The 23181-nt window shown below is 35.7% G+C and overlaps 1 protein-coding gene across 1 annotated transcript in view; it reads right to left on the bottom strand.

The window, feature by feature from the left end:
• DEUP1 (deuterosome assembly protein 1) overlaps positions 1-23181 on the bottom strand; it is a 98843-nt gene that overhangs the window by 36853 nt on the left and 38809 nt on the right. Inside the window, exons 6-9 of the mRNA XM_005579349.4 lie at positions 19391-19504; positions 18282-18524; positions 4042-4187; positions 453-558 (exon numbers count right to left, since the gene is read on the bottom strand). Of these exons, the coding sequence (XP_005579406.2) occupies positions 453-558; positions 4042-4187; positions 18282-18524; positions 19391-19504 (609 nt within the window). The remainder of the gene's footprint in view (positions 1-452; positions 559-4041; positions 4188-18281; positions 18525-19390; positions 19505-23181) is intronic.

Raw genomic sequence — 23181 nt, 5'->3', positions numbered from 1 at the left:
TGGCACATGGTAACTGCTATTTAAGTAGCAGTTATTATTAACTCATTTAATCCTCATCACAAACTTATGAGGTAGGTACCAATTATTTCCATCTTAGAAATGAGGCTCCTCAGTATCTTGCACAGGAAACTTCTGCAAGCTTATGTGTATGGTTGAGCACCAGAGTCTGTGCTCTCAACTTTCTTGCTGTAAGCCACCTATCATGGAGCCTCTGGCCCTCTACCCTCAACGTTTCGCGGGAAGTCTCCTAGTTGCAGAATGATAACTTAAGTTTTGTGTTTTTTGTAGTCTCACACAGAAAAATGTCGGAATTAGCAGCTTGGTAGATTATCACCTCACAAAAAAATATAGAAGGAAAACAAACAGAGTGAGAAGAAAGATTTTTTTAAACTCCCTTTGTATGTAAAGAGTTCACATCTACCTGGAAAAATTGAGCTCATTATTTTTCATACCTTGTTCAATTCTTTTTCATGATTTGGTTGATCTTGCATCACTGAAAACAGCTCTTTTCTTTTCCTTTCTGGTTCTTTAATAGAAGGCAAATGAGATGATTCAAGTCTACAAATTAAACATAAAGTAATGATTAAAATTAAGCTTAACGTGATAAATTGTTACGATTATATTGTTAATTTAGACCATTACAGGCTGCAGAGATAGATCGTTACTTTGTTGGAAACATTTTTAGTTACAGAAATTGCAAGTTCTAACACATTCAGATCCCATAAGTATTTACATCTTGTAAGTGCAAATGGTTTTAATGGAAGGAAGCAATTAATAAGGAATTTCAATTATACATTAAAAATTGGCAGAATACTGGGATTGCATATGTAGATAAGATTTTGGGATAAAAAGAAAAAACTGTTTCCTATAATAAAATAGATTGGTAACCCATTTGAAAAAAGGAAATACACCCAACTTGCTAATGTATTGTGGAAAGGAACTATGTCATGAGAAGTCTAAGGGGAGCAACTGTTCTATAAAAGAGATAAAATATCATTAACTCTGACAGGCTAACCAGAGAGTACTCAAATACATCTACTCTTTGGCTGCTCAATTTATAAAGTGGAATTGCAACCGCATATTATTACTAGAGGGGAAAAGCAGAAACTAGTATAAATAGCATAATACCCACAGGAGGTTTGAAGATGTCTAAGCGGATAATGTTCACTTTCATATGAGACAAACCAGTGAAATAAAAATCACAAAAACACAAAAGCAAAGATAATCAGGTGGGGGAAGCGGCATGCTTTCTACTGGAAGTCAGGCTTGACTATTCTGGAGGAGTCTGTTGTTTTGAGGAACATATCCACTTGTGAGTACAATTTTAGGTTTCCAGAGAACTTGTGAGAAGATTCTACAACTTCAGAAACTTCAACCACACAAATAAAAACCCCAAATCTGAGTAATGATAAAGAAATTACTAATTTAAAGATTAAATAGAGGATCTATTATAAAAGGTGTAAGTTGGTAGTGATATCCCTGAGCTACATGTATCTAGACTAGATTGCTTTTTTTGTGATTGTCAAATATATATCTTAACTGTGGATAACAAAGGATATCAGAGTATAATATACTGCTGTAATGTTAACATTCAGGAAAAACCATCTTTAGCATTTTTATGTGTGGTAAATATATTTTTCCCTATGCATATAAAGATATATACTTCCCATACAATTGGAATATACTATACACATTATTTTTCAGTCTTTTGTTTCCCAGTTAGTAATATATTGTGAGCATTTTCCATTTTATCCAATATTCTCCTGAAATATTATTTCAGGACCAGTCTTAAGTTTTCATTATTTTCTATAATTTGAAATGAGTGAAAAAATTCCCTATTTTTCAATTCTTCCTAAGCAATTTCAGGAAGTAGAATGCTGAATTGAATGCTAAAATCCTCACGGTGATCTTGCAAAGTTCAGTAATTGAATGAAACAAATGTCAAACTGCAATGTGGATGAGTGCATAGAAGAAAACTGTAATCATGATAATATAAAATGCTAATGTACATATATAAGGGAACTATTATTTGTCATGTAGAACAAGAGTATCAAATTAGTTTAATAACTCTCAGAACATATCAACCCAGGGTGCTTCTACAACTAAAAAAAAAAATGGAAAAGCTAACAAAATCTTAGCATTATTTAGAAAGTTTCTGAAAACGAATAAGAACATTACCATGCTACTTTTATAAAACTACTATGCATCTATTATCAGTAGTCTGGGGTGCTTCACTTTGATACAACTACAAAGAAGCAACAGTTTGAATAAAATAAACCAAAACAATAAAGCTGATAGAACAGCATTCATATGAGAACAAACTAAAAAAATTAGACTCTTAGTGGAAAAGATGAAGGCTGAGAATTCTAAAATACAATGGAAGCTGTGAAAAGTTAAACTTACACCTTTTCATCAAATCTCAGAATTCTAGAACTGAATTCTAGGATAAGAAAGATGTAGTTTAGGGACCAAAATAAATGCCAAGTTAAATAGAGGATGGTAAACAGTCAGAACAAAAAAGTTTTTACTGGCCAAATATATAAATAAGTGCAATATTTTAGATTAAATAGTGTATTGAAGGGCAGCTAGCACTGTTTGGAATTCAGCATGGGTCTTAAGAGCAGCATAAGAAGTACCTACAATGCTCTTCACAAAGCCAGAGCTAGACATGGGTTGACTGGTGTGCTCTTCTGTGAAATGTCTTATGTTTTTAGGAATATATTTTCTTCATATGAAGACATTACTCACCATACTGGAACAGCACTACATGTAATAAATATCTAACAGATTGATTAGTAATCAGTGATGATAATATACGTCTTGTATGCAGAGCATTTGACAATGCAGATTGGCTAATAGGCATTCTGTCACTATTCTTGGTGAGACACACAAATAGGTCATTTTAGGGATCTTAACTTGCCATTTGTTATTAAGCACAGACCTCAAAGAAATGCTAGCAGGTCTCACAACTCTGACTGTCTCACAACTTTGAAGAAATAATTATTGCCTTTAAAACAATATAACAATCTTTCAATAAAGCATCCCTCACCATTTGGCTATTCAATTTTTAGAATCCTATCATTGATCTGGCATTAGCTTTCTGATTTTGAGAAAGATTCAAGTTCTACGAGAATAAGAGCATCAGTGAACTACTAAAGCAGACAAACTGTCTATTCACAAGCATAAACATTTAACAATCCTCAGCAGTCCCATTTCTTTTGTGTTTATGGAATATATAATATCTGTCTGGTTTCCTTTGTGTTTATGGAATATACAGTATCTGTCTGATTTTAAACGAGGAAAAAAATCTGTTTTAAGAAGAACCCTCAATGGAACTGACAAGATGGCGAGTGTGGTGGCCAAAATAAATACAATATGTACAAGTGAAAAGGTTGACATCAGGTATAGGCAATCAAAACAAAGGCATTTAAAAATATGGAATAAATCTTATTTCTCTGAGTATATACATAATTGAATACCAGTTCTATACTATTTTTGTATAGTATCTTTTTTTTTTTTTTTTTTTTTTTTTGAGATAGGATCTCACTCTGTTGCCCAGGCTGGAGTACAGTGGCACAATCACAGCTCACTGCACCCTTGACCTCCCAGGCTCAAGCGACCCTCCCAGCTTAGCCTCCCAAGCAGATGGGACTACAGGTGTGTGCCCCCATGCCCAGGTAATTTAAAATTTTTTTTGAAGAGTCAGGGTCTCACTATGTTGCCTAGACTTGTCTTGAAATCCTGGGCTCAAGTGGTCCTCCCACCTCGGCCTTCAAAGTGCTGGGAGCCACCACGTCTGACTCAGAGTGACAGAAATATCCATAAATCAGAACATGATACAATTTTCTAGGTAAGTAAAGATGTTAATTTTGAAGATAAAATAACCATAAATTTTATTTTTAATATTTAATATTACCCACTAATTAAACATGTTAATACAAAATAGACTTTTTATTCTCATTTCAAATATAAAACTCTTAAAAACATTCAAACATCATGTTTTGAACAGTTCTATCAGATTGTCAAATATAAAGATTATACCTTTTTTTATTTCCTTGAGCATTCTGGCACTCTCCTATTTTTAATAATTCTCTGTGTAATTGCAATCGTTCCATTTCTATAATTCTCAAGAGATCATCACGTGACTGTAACTCACTTTTTACCTCTGAGAGACCTGCTTCCATGGCCTAAATAAAAATATCAAAAAATTTCAATGCTCATTTTTGGTTATCCTAATATACAATGCATTTAAAAATATTTAACATCTATAAACCAGCCTAATTTTAAACAAACTGATATTTACTCCTTTGCTTGTTCTGTCTCATAGAATTCCATTCCTTCATTTTTTCTTTTCTTTTTTTTGAGACGGAGTCTCACTCTGTTGCCCAGGCTGGAGTGCAGTGGTACGATCTTGGCTCACTGCAACTGCCTCCCAGGTTCAACCAATTCTCCTGCCTCAACCTCCTGAGTAGCTGGGATTACAGGCTCCTGCCACCATGCCTGGCTAATTTTTGTATTTTAGTAGAAATGGGGTTTCATCATGTTGGTCAGGCTGGTCTCGAACTCCTGACCTCGTGATTCACCGGCCTTGGCTTCCCAAAGTGCTGGGATTACAGGCATGAGCCACCGTGCCCGGCCTCCTTCATTCATTTTTTCTAACAAATATTTACTGAGTTTTTATTATGTGCTCTGGGGATACAGACACAGAACCTGTTCTCAGTGAGCTTACAATCTAGTGGCAAAGACAAAGAATAATCAAATCATCACACAAATATCACAGTGAGTGTGAATTTGAAAGAATGTAACATAAAAGTATGAATAAAGTACAGTGCATAAAATTTTAATTAATACAAATACTTTCAAATTGTAAAAAGATAATAATCAAGAATAACCTAATGGCAAAGCTGGCTAACAAAATGAATTATAAACTGTGATTCAACCTTTGCCCAATGGCAGCTATACTTTAGTCAGTAACTGGAAATACCAGCAATCCTCTGGGTTCAATGTTTCATTTTGTTAATAAAAGAAGCTTGAACTAGGTTAGCAGTTGTTGGGAAGGATCTATTAGAAGAGAGTAGAGGTAAAATGAGTGGTGTCAGGTTCCTAAGAAGGTGGAAAGGATGAGCCTCAAAGCACACTGGGAGAATTACCTAAAGCAAAAGTAAGGCCCTCCTCTCTGTAACAGGAAGGAAGGAAGATGGAATGCAGACAAGTTTATGCATTTAGCTAAGGGGATATTAAGAGCTGGCTATCTCTTGGCTTCTATTTTTTCTCTGAAGTAAAAAGTAACATCATGTACTAACAGTAGAAGGAGAAGTGCAGGGTATAGGAGTGATTTTTGAGAGTGGTGAAGAGTTTAAATGACTTACAATGGCAATGAAAGAATTAGCTACTTGGAGAAAAAAGCTGGATTGCTGGGCAGTGTTGAGTGCCCATTTGAGGTTGGGGACCATGGCCTGCTGAGGGATTTTCTGCAGCAGTACTTGGCTGTTCTCTAGGAGAGAGGTATGGAAGAGCCTTTCAATATCATCAGGTCACTTCCACACAATTATACAAGGTAGTTAATGTTTTTTAAAAAGTGCCTGACTTATGTCATCAAATCCATTGCCATTTTTACACATGAGGAAACTGAACGCCAGACTTGATCCAAAGTTACGTAACTCATAACTACCAGATTTTGGAACAGTAAAATCCAGGTCTTTTGACTCCTAGTCCAGTTAGTACACTCAGGATGAAAAAATAATTCCTTCCACTCAAAATAAGTTAAATAGAACTCTAATGTATTGGTAAAGACAGGATGGGAGGTTCTAAGGGCAAGGGACTTCTCTGCTAGTAAAGGCTATAGAAAATACTATATTTAAAAAAATCATTTGTTAAATAATTCTTAATATATAGATATACTTAATATTCATTGAAAAATCATTATTGAATTATTAATATTCATCGAAATATAATCCACATACCATAAATATGCCCATTTAAAGTGTACAATCCAGCACTTTTTAATTTAGTCACAAAGTTGAACATCACCACTACTTTATTCCAGAGCATTTTCATCATCCCCAAAGGAAACCTCACACTCATTAACAGTCACTCCCCATTTTCCCCTTCCTCCAGCTCCTGGCAACCACTAATCTATGTTATATCTCTAGGGAATTGCCTATTCTAGATGTTTCATACAAATGGTATCATACACTATGTGGCCTTTTGTGACTGGCTTCTTTAATGTAGCATAATGCTTTCAAGGTTCATCCATGTTGTAGCATATATCAGCGGTTGATTCCTGCTTATGGCTGAATAATGTTCCACTATGTGGATATACCACATTTTGTTTATCTATTCATCAGTTGATGGACATTTGGGTTGTTTCTACTTTTCGGCTATTACAAATAATGCTGTTACGAAAATTAATGTATAAGCTCTTATGTGGACATATGCTTTCTTATTTATTAATTCTTATCCAGAAGTTCACAAAGCCTGGAAGAATAATTGTATAGAAGGTATAGGATATAATGAGTTCCCAGATAATTTATTTTTACCAAGCCTTAAATATATGCTGTTTTCCAGGAGGCCTGTGTTCAGTGAGGGGCCTAGTAGCATTACTTTAGCCCCAGAACTTCCTGACCACTTGGAAATAAATATAAAAAGATTGAAATTGGTGATTTAATGGACTTGTTTGGATAAAGACTTGTTTGGATAAAGCCTCCGTTTTGAACAGTGGAGATTTTTCAGACAAGATTAAACATTTCAATAATAAAAGAACTGCAAAACAATAGATTACCAATCAGAAACACAAACCGAGTTAATGTGAATGTCACCCATAACTTTGCCCAGTTGAGGAAGGCATTACGTGGGCTCCCTGGTTTGCAAATTTGCCACTAGGGAGCCATCAAATATGAAGCTGTATGTAGAAAAGTGCATCTGCTTTCATTCGGGGAAGGGGAGTCCACAAAAAGCTCTAACCTTAGGCCTATAAAATATAGTGTTGCGGCCACGCACCGTGGCTTAAGCCTGTAATCCCAGCACTTTGGGAGGCCGAGACGGGCGGATCACGGCGTCAGGAGATGGAGACCATCCTGGCTAACACGGTGAAACGCCGTCTCTACTAAAAAAAAAAACCAAAAAAACAAAACAACAACAACAAAAAAAACTAGCCGGGCGAGGTGTCGGGCGCCTATAGTCCCAGCTACTCGGGAGGCTGAGGCAGGAGAATGGCGTAAACCCGGGAGGTGGAGCTTGCAGTGAGCTGAGATCCGGGCACTGCACTCCAGCCTGGGCGACAGAGCGAGATTCCGTCTCAAAAAAAATAAAAATAAAAATAAATAAATAAATATATATATATATATATATATATAGTGTTGCCACAAGCTAGGGTTAGCAGAAACTCTGTAAAATATGGTAATAATACAATATATTTGTTTACTGTTATTAGAAAATAATATCTGTAAGAGTGAAATTTGGAGACATCACTGAGAGGAAAAAAGCTTATTCATGACCTAACTACACAGGTACAAGCATATATGTTAAAATTCAAACTTTTCATAATACAAATTAGTAATAATGATTTGACACGTCAATGAATATACAAAGTATTTTACTTATAAATGACAGCATGTAACTTCCTTGCAAAAGTACAAGAAAAATTTGCAGGCTTTCTTGATATTGATAAATCTAAAATTGTTTTTTGACCTTGAATTCAAGGTTAATACCGAATTAACACAAGAATTAGTGAATTGATTTAACTGAGATGTAGTTTTAAAATTAGTATGCTTCTGCATGAAAATCAAATCAATTGTTTGTGAATGTGGGTGCAAATATTGAGGAAAATGATTCTTTGGTACTTGACTCAGTAATGGAACATTTTCAAGTTTGTTTGGAACAACTTAAGTATGTAAATCAACTTTTTAAACTGTAAAATTGTATGGGATCTAAATACAGATCAGGTACTTCAGATGAATACTTAGCATGTAATATGAGATATGTTGGAAGCATAAAATACACACCAGATTTTGAAGACTTAGTATGAAAAAAAGAAAAAAACTCAGTAACTTTTTATATGTTGATTACATTTTTGAATGATAATATTTTGGATATATAGTGGATTGAATAAAATATATTGCTATGATATGTTAGTTTCACTCATTTTTCTTGACTTCTTTTAATTCGGCTAGTAGGAAAATTTAAATTATATTTGTGGCTTACATTATATTACTACTGGACAATGTTGCTCTAGCACCTTAATGATACATTAACAAGCAAACAAAAAAAGGTTAACTTTCCTGTCATAGATATTAGAAAAATGCAGAGCCATCTATTTTTGTCATTAACTTCCCATGAAAAATACTGCACATTTAAAAAACATGTAGAGTGTAACATAATGAATAAATATATGCAATGAAATTAAGAAGTATACTGATACATTTCAAGGTTGTGGAAAGACAAATGGGATGTGATTCATGTGAAAATTGAGATGCATCTGGCATTAAAGTGTGCTATAAACAAAGAGAATTTTACATACAAGAAATGACAGTAATTCAGATGGAAATGGTTGTCTTTTTGCATTTATGTGTATGATGTGGAACACTCTGTCGTGACAGTTTTGTGAAAAGGGAAGAGAAACTTCTTTCCAAATACATATATCGGTTATAGTATCAGTTACCTCCAGTTATTCCCATTTGGTAAAATATAAATTTTGTAAAACATGTTTAAAGCCCATCTGTTTAGTTAGAGGTTTGCCTAATGGTTTGAGAGGAGCGGTGATTCTAAACCTTCAAATCAACTATCATATATAAATAATTGATGTATTTTCATTTAGATTTATCCTAAAGAAAAGAATGAAACATGAGTAAAATTTGGAAATGAAACAGAGGAAAAGCTAAATTAATGCAATATATTCAGGATTTTTTCCTAAATGGATGAAAAATAGTGTTTTCCTGAGAGTAGAAATCTTTTAGACATCTTAAAGTTTTTGAACCAAATTTCTTTTCAAAATCGTTTCATTAGTTCTACAACAGATTTTGTTTTTCATAAAACATGGTCCAGAATAATTTGGTTTGATTTTTAATACACGTGATTCTTTTGTAAAATATAAAATGGAGATTCTTAGTTCAAATTTAATAATGGTCCTAGATCCAAGGATAATTAAATTGTTTTTTAAATGAACAAATATTTGTAAAAAAAAAATTTGGTAAACTTCCTCATAGAAATCAGTATAGATATCAGTCACATTAAAAGTTGTTATTAACTGGCCAGGCGCGGTGACTCACGCCTGTAATCCCAGCACTTTGGGAGGCTAAGGAGGGCAGATCATGAGGTCAGGAGATCGAGACCATCCTGGCTAACACGGTGAAACCCTGTCTCTACTAAAAATACAAAAAATAGCCAGGTGTGGTGGCAGGTGCCTGTAGTCCCAGCTACTACGGAGGCTGAGACAGGAGAATGGCGTGAACCTGGGAGGCGGAGCTTGCAGTGAGCCAAGATTGCGCCACTGCACTCCAGTCTGGGTGACAGAGCCAGACTCTGTGTCAAAAGCAAAACAAAACCAAACCAAAAAACAAAACAACAACAACAACAACAACAGAGCAGGATGAAATTTCTCAATCAAGTGCTATCCATTAAAAATAATGTGAGACCACACAGGTAGTTGTTATTAGCTATAGAAAACATCACAAAATGAAGTTAGAGAATTACTAGTGAAGAATATGAGAAAAATGACTTATTTCAAAATTTTTAAAAGGGTTGATCAATTTTAGCACTATTGGCATTTGGGACTGGGCGATTCTCTGTTGTAGGGTTGTCTTGTGCACTGTAGGGTGTTTAACACCATCTCTGGTCTCTACTCATTAGATGCTGGTCACACTCCTTTCCTTGTTGTGGTAACCAAAAATGTATCCAGGCATTGCCAAATATCACGTGGGAGGAAAAATTACCCCAATATAGAGCCACTAATTTAAATGAAAGTCATAAAAATTAGGCAATGGGTACTGCTGTTTTGCAACCTTTAGTATAAGTAAAAAGACTTCACAATTATATTGACTTCTATGAGTAGCTGGATTTTAATTTTGTTAGTTATATTCAGAAACATTAATAAATTATTAAGTACATTAATATATAAATACCATAAGGAAAAATAAAAATAGGTAACATGGACTTTCCTTAGCCCAGGCAACCCATAGAGCCTTCTCAGGTGTGCATGTAAGCCCCTAGAAGTTTGTAGAAATCTTTGAGGAATAAGGAAGAAGTGTGGTAAGTTACATCCTGTTGAACTTGGGTGGGAAGGGTAAGTTAATTAAATGATATCAGTAAATGATAGGGCCACCTTGGCCAGCAGCTGGTTTGATTCTTCTTACTTCCTGCTACACATTGACTCCCAAGTTGCATGCGTTCTCCCTCTCCTTGCCACCAGGAGTGTGTCATTGTGATTAAGTGTGAGAAGCATAGGCTTAAAGGCATTTATTTGGAGGGAGAGTAGAGATGGTGATCCTAGCTAGGAATGTTATAATAATGTTCCTCAATGTACACTCTTGCCCTGTTTGCAGCATTTTTTTCTTTTAACAAGATTCTCCATTCTACTTCTTGGAAAAATATAAACAATAAAGTTCTGAGGAGGAGAAAGGTGGAGTTCATCAAGGAAAGCATTATAGACAGAGTCAGTCATACTGCCAAGAAAGAGGTACAGAGGATCTTTTTTTTCCCCAAAGAATACAGGTGTAAAAGTAGCCACTTCTATCCCACAAGTGAGCCAAAGACAAAAGCTGACTCTCAGCCCGAAAAAGAAGATGCTCTCAGATCCTGTAAATAGGCCCAAATATAATTATTTTGGGGGATATTAAAAGGAACTGATGTTAGTGAAGAAGGTGAATCTCACTGAAGGGTAGAACCAGACTTTATAACTGGGCCTACTAGTGAAATATGTTTCAGGCAAACTAAATAGAACAGAACAAAATAAGCCTGAGCAGAACATTGATTTGTATGGATCAAATCCTAAAAGACTTAAAGAAGAGACAAAGCAGGGGAAAATGGCAGATGGGAGGCAGGACTAACTTGCAGCTCCCACTCGGAGAGACACAGCAGTAGAGACACACATCATGAACTTTTGCTCCAAGAACTATTGTAGGAACACACCAGGAGGGCCAAGAGAATCCATCGCTAGGGAAAGTGGGAGAGCACCACATCAGGGGAGCACCCCATGGGACAAAAGAGTCTGAGCAACAGCCCTTGAGCCCCAGATCTTCCATCTGACATAGTCTACCCAAAAGAGAAGGAACCAGAAAAACAATTCTGGTAATATGACAAAAGAAGGTTCTTCATCAGCCCCAAAAGATCACATTAGCTCACCAGCAATGGATCTAAAATGAGAAGAAATCTCTGAATTGCCAGAAAAAGAATTCAGAAGGTCAATTATTAACCTACTAAAGGAGGCACCAGAGAAAGGTGAATATCAACTTTAAGAAATAAAAAAAAAATTATACAGGACATGGATGGGAAAATCTCCAGAGAAATAGCATAAATAAAAAAAAAATTACAACTTCTGGAAATGAAGGACACACTTAGAGAAATTCAAAGATACACTGGAAAGCCTCAGTAATAGAATTGGACAAGCAGAAGAAAGAACTTCAGAGCTTGAAAACAAGGTTTTCAAATTAACCCACTCTGACAAAGACAAAAAATAATTTAAAAAAATGAACAAAGCCTCCAAGAAGTTTGGGATTATGTTAAGCAACAAAACCTAAGAATATTAGTGTTCCTGAGGAAGAAGAGAAATCTAAATGTTTGGAAAACATATTTGAGGGAATAATTGAGGAAAACTTTCCTGTCCTTGCTAGAGATCTAGACGTCCAAATACAAGAAGCTCAAAGAACACCTGGGAAATAATCATAAAAAGATCACTGGCTAGGCACATAGTCCTCCAGTGATCTAAAGTCAAGATAAAGGCAAGAATCTTAAGAGCTGTGAGGCAAAAGCATCAGGTAACCTATAAAAAAAAACCCATCAGATTAACAGCAGATTTCTCAGCAGAAATTCTACAAGCTAAAAGGGATTGGTATCCTATCTTTAGCCTCCTTAAATGAAACAATTATCAGCTAAGAATTTTGTATCTAGTGAAACTAAGCTTCATAAACGAAGGAAAGATACAGTCTTTTTCAGACAAACAAATGCTGAAAGAATTCACCACTACCAAGCCAGCATTAAAAGGAGCTCTAAATCTTGAAAGAAATCCTCAAAATATACCAATATAGAATCTCCTTGAAGTATACATCTCACAGGACCTATAAAACCATAACACAATGAAAAAATAAGTATTCAGGCAACAACTAGCATGACAAATATAATAGTACCTCACTTCTCAATACTAACGTTGAATATAAATGGCCTAAATGCTCCACTTAACAGATACAAAATGGCAGAATGGATAAGAATTCACCAACCACGTAACTGCTGTCTTCAAGAGATTCACCTGACACATAAGGACTCACACAAACTTAAGGTGTAAAGGGGCAGACAAAGATATTCCATGCAAATGGATACCAAAAGCAAGCAGGGGCAGCTATTATATCAGATAAAGTAGACTTTAAAGCACCAACAGTTAAAAAAGGCAAAGAGGGACATTATATAATGATGACAGGACTAGCCCAACAGGAAAATATCACAATCCTAAATATATATGCACCTAACACTGGAGCTCCCAAATTTATAAAACAATTACCACTAGACCTAAGAAATGAGATAGGCAGCAACACAGTAATAGTGTGGGACTTCAATACTTCACTGACAGCACTAGACAGGTTATCAAGACAGAAAGTCAACCAATAAACAATGGACTTAAATGATACCCTAGAACAAATGGAGCTGACAGATATTTACAGTCTATGCAAGAACTGCAAATATATATTCTATTCATCAGCACATGGAACATTACACAAGAAAGAACATATGATAGGCTACAAAACAAGTCTCAACATATTTAAGACAACTGAAATTATAGCAAGTACTCTCTCAGACCACAGTGGGATAAAATTGGAAATCAACTCCAAAAGGAATTCTCAAAACCATGCAAATACATGGAAATTAAGTAACCTGCTCCTGAATGATGGTTGGGTCAACAATGAAATCAAGATGGAAATTAAAAAATTCTTTGAACTGAACATTAGTGACACAACCTATCAAAACCTCTGGGATACAGCAAAAACAGTACTAAGAGGAAAGTTCATAGCATTGAATGTCTACATCAAAAAGTCTGAAAGACCTCAAATAGCCAACCTAAGATCATACTTCAAGGAACCAGAGAAACAAGAACAAACCAACCCCAAACCCAATAAAAAAAAAGAAACAACAAAGATCAGAGCAGAACTAAATGAAATTGAAACAAAAAAAATTCAACAGATAATGAAACAAAAAGCTGGTTCTTTGAAAAGGTGAATGAAATCAATAGACCATTAGCAAGATTAACCAAGAAGAAAGAAGATCCAAATAAGCTCAATTAGAAATGAAACAGGAGATATTCCAACTGATACTACTGAAATACAAAAGATCATTCAAAGCTAGTATGAACACCTTTAGATGCATAAAGTAGAAAACCTACAAAAGATGGATAAATTCCTGGAAATATACAACCCTCCTAGAGTAAACCCTCCTAGATTAAACTCCTAGAAGAAACAGAAACTCTGAACAGAACAATAGCAAGCAGGGAGATTGAAATAGTAATACAGGCCGGGTGTGGTGGCTCACACCTGTAATGCCAGTGCTTTGGCAGGCCAAGGCGGACAGATCATTTGAGCTCAGGAGTTCAAGACCAGCCTGGCCAGCACTAAAAAATACAAAAATTACCTGGGTGTGGTGGTAGGCACCTGTAATCCCAGCTCTCAGGAGGCTGAGGTAGAAGAATTGCTTGAACCTGGGAGGCAGAGGGTGCAGTGAGCCAAAATTGCGCCACTGCACTCCAGCCTGGGGAACAGAGCAAGACACTGTTAAAAAAAAAAAAAAGGAACAGTAATACAAAAATTGCCAACAAAAGAAGTCCAGGACCAGACAGATTCACAGCTAAATTCTATCAAACATTCAAAGAAGAATTGGTACCAATCTTACTGACACTATTCTAAAAGATAGAGAAAGAGGGAATCCTCCTTTCAATCATTCTATGAAGCTAGTATTACCCTAATATCAAAACCAGGAAAGGATATGAGAAAAAGAAAACTACAGACCAATATCCCTGATGAACATAGATGCAAAAACCCTGAACAAAATACTAGCTAACTGAATCCAACAGCATATCATAAAGATAATCCACCATGATCAAGTGGGTTTCATATGAGGGATGCAGGGATGGTTTAACATATGCAAGTCAATAAACACAATACACCACATAAACAGAATTAAAAACAAAAATCACACGATCATCTCAATAGACACTGAAGAATAATTTGACAAAATCCAGCATCCTTTTATGATTAAAACCCTCTGCAAAATTGGCATGGAAACGACATACCTTAAGGTAATAAAAGCCATCTACAACAAACCCACCGCCAACATCATTCTGAATGGGGAAAAGTTGAAAGCATTCTCCCTGAGAACTGGAAGAAGACAAGGATGCCCACTCTCAGCACTTCTATTCAACATAGTACTGAAAGTCCTAGCCTGAGCAATCAGACAAGACAAAGAAATAAAGGGCATACAAATCAGTAAAAAGGAAGTCAAACTATGTCTGTTGACTGATGACATGATCGTATATCTAGAAAACTCTAAAGATTCATCCAAAAAGCTCCTAGAACTGATAAATGAATTCAGTAAAGTTTCAGGATACAAAATCAATGTACACAAATCAGCAGCATTGCTATACACCAACAGTGACCATGCTGAAAATCAAATAAAGACTCAACCTCTTTTACAATCGCTGTAAAAAAAAAAAAAAAAAAAAAAAAAAAAAAAGACAGAAAGAAATCCTTAGGAATATACCTACCCAAGGAGGTGAAAGACCTCTACAAGGAAAACTACAAAACGCTGCTGAAAAAAATCACAGATGACACAAACAAATGGAAACACATCCCATGCTCATGGATGGGTAGAATCAATATTGTGAAAATGACCATACTCCCAAAATCAATCTTCAAATTCAATGAAATTCCCATAAAAATACCACCATAATTCGTCACTGAATTAGAAAAAAATCTTAGAATTCATATGGAACCAAAAAAAGACCCTGCATAGCTAAAGCAAGACTAAGCAAAAAGAACAAATCTGGAGGCATCAGATTACCAAATACCCTATATTATAAGGCCATAGTCACCAATACAGCATATACTGGTATAAAAATAGGCACAGAAACCAATGGAACACAATAGAGAACCCAGAAATAAACCCAAATACTTACCGCCAACTGATCGTCAACAAAGCAAACAAAAACATAAAGTCTGAAAAGAACACCCTGTTCAACAAATGGTGGTAGAATAATTGGCAAGCCACATGGAGAAGAATGAAGTTGGATTCTTATCTCTCACCTTATACAAAAATCAACTCAAGATGGATCAAAGACTTAAATCTAAGACCTGAAACCACAAAGATTCTAGAAGATTTACATTGGAAAATCCCTTCTAGACATTGGCATAGGCAAAGACTTCATGACCGAGAACCCAAAAGCAAACGCAACAAAAACAAAGATAAGTAGATGGGACCTAATTAAACTAAAGAGCTTCTACACAGCAAAATAAATAATCAGTAAACACATAACCCACAGAGTGGGAGAAAATCTTCACTAACTATGCATCTGACAAAGGATTAATATCCGAGATTGATAAGGAACTCAAACAAATCAGGAAGAAAAGAACAAACAATCCCATCAAAAAGTGGGCTAATTGTCACATGAATGACAATTCTCAAAAGAAGGTATACAAATGGCTAACAAACATATGAAAAAATGCTGAACGTCACTAATGATCAGGGAAATGCAAATCAAAACCACAATGCCATACCACCTTACTCCTGCAAGAATGGCCATAATCAAAAAATCAAAAAAATAATAGATGTTAGTATGGGTGTGGTGAAAAGGGAACACTTTTACCCTGCTGGTGGGAATGTAAACTAGTATAACCACTATGGAAAACAATGTGGAGATTCCTTAAAGAACTCAAAGTAGATCTACCATTTGATCCAGCAATCTTACTACTAGGTATTTACCGAGAGGAAAAGAAATCATTACATGAAAAAGATACTTTCACACACATGTTTATAGCAGCACAATTTGCAATTGCAAAAATACGGAACCAGCTCAAATGCCTATCAATCAATGAGTGGATAAAGAAAATGTGGCATATATATATATGAATACTACACAGCCATAGAAAGAAACAAAGTAATGGCATTTGCAGCAACCTGGATGGAATTAAAGACCATTATTTTAAGTCAAGTAACTCAGGAATGGAAAACGAAACATCATTTGGTTATTGCTCCTACTTATGTTCTCACTCATAAGTAGGAGCTAAGCTATTAGGCTACGAAGGCATAAGAATGATGTTGGGGAACTCAGGGGAAAGGGTGGTGGGGGGTGAGGGATAAAAGACTACAAATTGGGTACAGTGTATACTGTTCAGGTGATGGGTGTATCAAAATCTCAGAAATCACCAATAAAGAACTTATTCATGTAACCAACCACCACCACCTGTTCTCCTGCCAAAAGAAGAAGGGAAAAAGCAGAGAATGCTTTGGTTGGCACTGGATGACCCAGAGCCTAAAGGAGAATACTTGGGAAGTACCAAGAACAACAATTTTCTTATTTACTGAATGTGATTCTGATGCAGATTCCAGCAGTACAAAGACAGCTGCAAAATGTAAGTTTAGGTTGCCTTTAAATAGAAGGCATGACCAGTTGTCATATACTTAGGGAAGCAAAAGGCAGCAGCCTCTCAGAAGGAAAGACCCCATCACTGCATGGCCCGCAGTCATGCAAACACAGCTCAGATAGAGGTGGGCTGATGCTAAGCACTTAGAAGCCCCTAGGCACCCTCTAGAGCAGATGAAAGAGTGCTAACCTCATTTATATTAGAATGAAGCCAGAGAAAACACCATCAATGCCTTTGCTATTTTGAGACAATTTCTGGCTTCCTCTGCGTTTAGTATTTGTAGTTCAGCTTTCTTTACTGGTTTACATCTGTATCCTAACTTGTATTAGAATAAGACCTCCCTCCTTAAAGCTGGAGTTTGAGGTGGGGTATATGTATGTCTTATAACCACCTCTGAATGGGGGAGACTGGGAGCCTTGAATTCTGTCCCTTACCAAACATAGGGAAAGAGGAACATAGAACAGTAGATGCTGGCAGAGAAAGAAGTTAAAGGACTAACTCCCTATATAATCCCAAATATAATGTGGCAAGGTGGGGGAATGAGGAGTTGGCCCAAGACTAAGAAATGACCCTGGGAGTTTAAGTGGCAACAGATCTTGGGGTGGTATATCTCAAGGAGATGAAATGGAAGTTCTCAGGCAGTGACCTTACCTCAATCATGTATGTTAGGTAGAGCAGGGAATAGAGTGGGGAAAAGATATGGGCCAACTGTCATGTAGGAAGTGATGGAAAGAGGCTGAATATTTGGAGGTGAGAGAAAAAACCTAAAATGGGAGATAAAAGAATGTCTCAAGTACTAATGAATAAGAAATATATATTCTGTAAAGAAATGGGTAATTTTGATGAGTGCTGTATAACCTTCCTAATGATTACAAGAAATAGACAAAAAGAAGAAAACATTACTGAGTTGAGAAAAAAATTAATGCTTGTTAAATTATCAATCATATTTGTCAATGTGAAAGTTACCTAAAAATAAATTCTAGGTTACTGTTTGATAAATGATTATGATACCATTACCAGTGATAAATCACTGGAGTCACCTCCATAGCTCTCACTGAGGTTACTAGATTGTTGAACCCTTCATGATTTCCTGTATCTTTAACCAAGGATTCTTCTGAGTCAAAGAGACACAGGGTAACAGAAAATAGTGCGGGAAGAGGGTAGTACATGGCTAAAGGCATAGAGGTTTGTAAGTGACCACTGTTACATTGCACTTGTAATACATTATTATTATGCCACTGCTGAACTAAAGTGCACTCTAAGTGTGGTAACATACTTATGGGATTATTGAATCTACCCATCAAGTGCAAATTACTAAGAGGAAATATTAACAGAATCTTCACATATATTAATAATAGAAAACTACCATTCTAATCCCTATATCTGTTGAGTTACCATTTACACAAGTCATGGACAATATTAGTTGAAAAACAAAAAATTAATCTTCACCTGGCACTGTCTTTGGTACATTTTCAGTTCTTGCAAGAGCTTCTGATTTTCATCTTGTAATTTATTCCTGCTTAGTGCTATCTCACTTACAGCTGATTTTAGTTTTTCAATAATGAACTCATCTCTTTCACCGATTTCACAATTGGGATCTGGGTCACATATCAAACGAGGAATTTCAGAGCTGCTGTCTTCTAAGCACTGTTTTTTACCATTTAGTTGAGTTTGGTAACTTTGTGCCTGTTTCTGAAAAACATAAAAACTGTGTAACTCAAATGAAGAATGTCATATTTAAGCTTACATGAAGTTCAAGAATGACAGAAAATAATTAGTAGGAATATCTTTAAATATGTTACTAGATAATGAAAGTTGGGTCTTTGTAATTCAGTCTTGTATTTGTTTTAAAATTTCAATTTCAGATGGCATAAAGAGAAAATATATTTGTATAACCTCAGAGCAAAGATGTAGACTAGAGAAGGAGGTTAGTGGTAGTAAAGCCATATCAAGCAAGAAAAAAAATCTAGAAGGTGTAAAAAGAAAATTATGAATTCAATTATACAATGGTTGAAAAAAGTCTATAACCAAAAATAAATACAAACAAACAATTTGATTGTAGGGGAAAAGTTGTCAGTGCATGTAACAGAGTTAATAATTCCTAATGTACAAACACTTCTACACATCAATAAGAAAAGGCAAACAACACAAAAGAAAAATGGGCAAAGTTTATGAATAGGCAATTCACAGAAAGACCTGAGAAAGGCTAAAAAGTATATGAGGAGATGCTCCGTCTTATAAGTAGCCAAGAAAATACGAAGTAAAGCAAGCAATCTTAAACTCTCTGAGTGCCTTGCCTGTAGGCATACAAAAACATATGGTATTTAATGACACAATAACAATGGATTTTTAAATAGCTCCATCCTTTGAGACATGTAGACTAAATTCACCATTAACAGATATTCTATGCACTTATGACCGTACCCACCTTTGGACCTACTCTGGTGATTTTTTTCTTAGTTGGCATTTCTATTTGTAAATAGATTACATGCTGAATGGTAAAGATACCAATATTTAACTTCTACTTTTGATTTAGAAAATAGTATTAGATAACTTACCTGAAACTGATTACACTTCTCAGATAATAATTTTTGTTGAGCATCTAAAGAAATCAGATGAGTCTGATATAGTATCTCTTGCTTGTCCCATTCTCTTGACTTCGCTCTAAATTCCTTTTAAAAAGTGGGGAGACAAACATATTGAAAAATATTATTCATTTTAAAGTACAATGAATAGGGCTTCTTTCATTTGTACATCTTCATTCTGAGAAAAAAAAAAAGTAAATCCATTTTTTACCTATTAGGGAAAACAAACAAAAAAAAGGTGTCAAATCATTCATGGTGGATTTTTTTACCATCTCTAATTTTTGCTAGGAAAATACAGAATTTGTCACTTACTGTTAAAAATATAAAAAGTCTCTCTTATAACAAATACTTATTACTAATAAGGGAATTTCAAACAACCTTTTTTTTTTTTTTTTTTTTTGCAGTAGCCAGTACTTTCTATTTGTTGACACGAAATATTTTTTCCTTCATTCATTCAGTTGCCAAATTTGTTCTCTTGTTTTTTTTAGAGGGTGGGGCTTGGACTTATTTAGTGACTGTTAAGGACTGAATGTTTGTGTCCCCCGCAACAAATGCATACGTCAAGCCTAAAGCCCAATGCGACGGCATTATGAAGTGGGGCCTTTGGGAGGTAATTAAGTCATGAGAGTGAAGCTCTCATGAACGGGATGAGTGCCCTTGTAAGAAGAGCTATGAGAGATTTTGTTTCCTCTCTCTTTCTTTCTCCCTGCCATCTGAGGATACAAAGAGCAGACAGCTGTCTGCGAACCAGGAGAAGGGCCCTTACCAGAATCTGATTATGCTGGGTGATATGGTTTGGCTCTGTGTCTCCTCCATCCAAATCTCACATTGAACTGCGATCCCGAGTGTGTGTGTGTGTGTTAGCAGGGGCCTGGCGGGCATGGGGGTAGTTTCTTTTTCTTTTTTTTTTTTGTTTTGAGATGGAGTCTTGTTCTGTCGCCCATGCTGGAGTGCAGTGGCACGATCTCGGCTCACTGCAACCTCTACCTCCCAGGTTCAAGCGATTCTCCTGCCTCAGCCTCCTGAGTAGCTGGGATTACAGTCACATGCCACCACACCCGGATAATTTTTTGTAATTTTTAGTAGAAACAGCATTTCACCATGTTGGTCAGGCTGGTCTCAAACTCCTGACCTCATGATCCGCCTGCTTCAGCCTCCCAAAGTGCTGGGACTACAGGCGTGAGCCACTGTGCCTGGCCTGGTGGTTTCTAGTAGTTTAGTACCATCCCCCTAGTGCTGTCTCTTGACAGAGTTCTCATGAGATCTGGCTGTGTTAAGTGTGTAGCACTTCCTGCTTTTCTCTCTCCCTCTCTCTCCTCCTGGCCACATTAAGACATGCCTTGCTTCCCCTTTGCCTTCCACCATGATTATAAGTTTCCCAAGGCCTCCCCAACCATGCCTCCTGTACAGCCTATGGAACTGTGAGTCAATTAAATCATTTTTCTTCATAAATTACCCAGTCTTAGGTAGTTCATTATAGCTGTGTGAGAATGGATTAATACGCAGGCACTCTGATTTTGGACTACCAACCTCCAGAACTGTGAAAAATAAATGTCTGTTGTTTAAGCCACCCAGTTTATGGTATTTAGTTATAGCAGCCTGAACTAACTAAGACAGTGACTTTGCCCCTTTTGGCCATGGCCAGGCCTCATTTAGGCAGTACCAATTGGTATACCTGGGAAAGAAATGGTAGAAGTAGGTTGATAAAGCAGGATCAGTTCTTTAAGTTTTCGCTCAAGTAGTGCAATTATACAGCATGATTATCTGTTCACATCTTAATAACATAAGCAAAGGATATAGCTCTGGGGATGCCAAAGAAGACATTGCTGCTTCTCCATTTTGCCTAGGGCTGACTATTTATATCCTATCTTTCTGTCCAGTCTTTAAACAACTTGAGGGTAACGGCTGTTTATTACTTTTGTAACATTCACAGTGCCTGACAAAGTACCAGGTGCCATTTACACAACATGAATGTACAAACAAAAACATGGTACAGTATTAGCATTTCCTAGAAATTAAACCTTCTCAAAAAATTTTGTAAAGAAAACAACATGGTTGGATACAAACTCCATAGCTATTAAATCCATGACTATATATCATTGCATATAGAAACACGGCAAGATGTAGTGATGTTTTCAACCCTCAGTTCATTAATATTTATTGAGCAGTTAATGTCCACCAGGTTCTGTGGAAAGAAGAAAATCTGGAACTATTTCATAATTTTAAAAATTTTTTTGAAAGAAAAACATCAAGGAATATCTAATAAAGTAGAGAAATGTACACACAAACAAATAATTTTACAATTATGTCAGTATGTTAAGTACAACAATGCTGACACATAAAAGCCACGCAGATGATATTAAGATTATCTTGGCTATATCCCATAATATATCAAATCGGAAGAGTTCATTATAGTCAGAGTGGTTACTATTGTTTTGAAGCTGGCTGAAATGACTGGATTGGCAATGCTGGAAAACAAATGCTAATTTAGAGAATGAAAGCTTTATTTTGTTAAAATGAGAAGAACATGGCATTTCATATTTTCTATACAGAAATAATTTTAAAGTACATTTAAGGAAATTTTAGTTTTTAAAATCCATAAGTACCTAAACAATCAGTGAAGGAAGGCTCTAAATTAGGAAGTTTTTACGGTAATGAAAGGTGGGTGACCTGATATTAAGTGATAGTATTAAGGTTGATGAAGTATGGAAAGACCCTCCATATATAACAATAGATCATGATAAACAGACTATATTTACTATGATAAATGGAGATAGTCCATTTAAAGTTATTGACTTCGATTCTGACATTCAACATACAAAAATTAGGTACATAAAAACAGGGTTTTTAGCAATAATGACAAATTTATAAAACTAGGCTCTAGTAGAAAATAGCTAACATTTCAAATTAGTGCAATCTAGATTTTAAAAATTTCTGTTTACTTTTAATTTAAAAGGGAATCTTTGGATTTAGAAGTCAAATTTTGTAAGGTTGACTTAAGCTGTTCATATGTTTTAGATAATACAAATATTTAGTATTTCTTACCCATTAACCTCAAATAATCTTGAAAGTAAATATTCCCCAGGATGTTTTAGAGGCAGAAGCATTAATCTCAACTTCTTATAAATACTACAACAGGTAGAAGTGAGGCCAAGAATAGCTAGAAATGTGTGTCACAAACATAAGCAGGTGCTTATGACAATCCTGGCTTCCTTATTGTCAGATGTACTGGTTTCACAACTAGCAAGTCAGTGCAATATATACAATAGTGTGGAACCACACAGGGACCTAGAGAGCTTCATAAGGGTTTTTATAGAGACAGGAGTTGTCACAGTAGGCTTCAGAGGGTCTGTAGACTTGCCTGGACCTCCAACAGTAAGTTATTCATGGCTGGAAAAGTTTTTCTGGATCTTTAAGTTTGAGAGTGGATCAGGGTCATTAAAATTAGTTTCTCTTGATAGCTGTATTAGATGTTTTAAAAAGCCCTCTAATAAATATTGGAGATGGTCTTTAGTGATTACTATATGTTGGATACCTTTACCTGTAAAACAGTTTTAACTTTTTATTATGAAGATTTTCATACATAGAGAGTAAAACAAACCTCCATGTACCCTTCACCCAGTTTAACTACCATCAACTTAGTCCATCTTTACTTCTCCTATCTCTCCACCCTTTTTTGTTGGTATATTTTAAGGCAACTTCTAGACCTCATGTGTTTTCAGCCCTAAATGCTTCAGTGTGCATCTAAAGTTTTTTCACCATAA

The sequence above is a fragment of the Macaca fascicularis genome, chromosome 14 (assembly GCF_037993035.2).
Source record: "Macaca fascicularis isolate 582-1 chromosome 14, T2T-MFA8v1.1".
In the NCBI taxonomy this organism is placed as follows: domain Eukaryota; kingdom Metazoa; phylum Chordata; class Mammalia; order Primates; family Cercopithecidae; genus Macaca; species Macaca fascicularis.
This window is presented reverse-complemented; position numbering and strand designations above follow the sequence as displayed.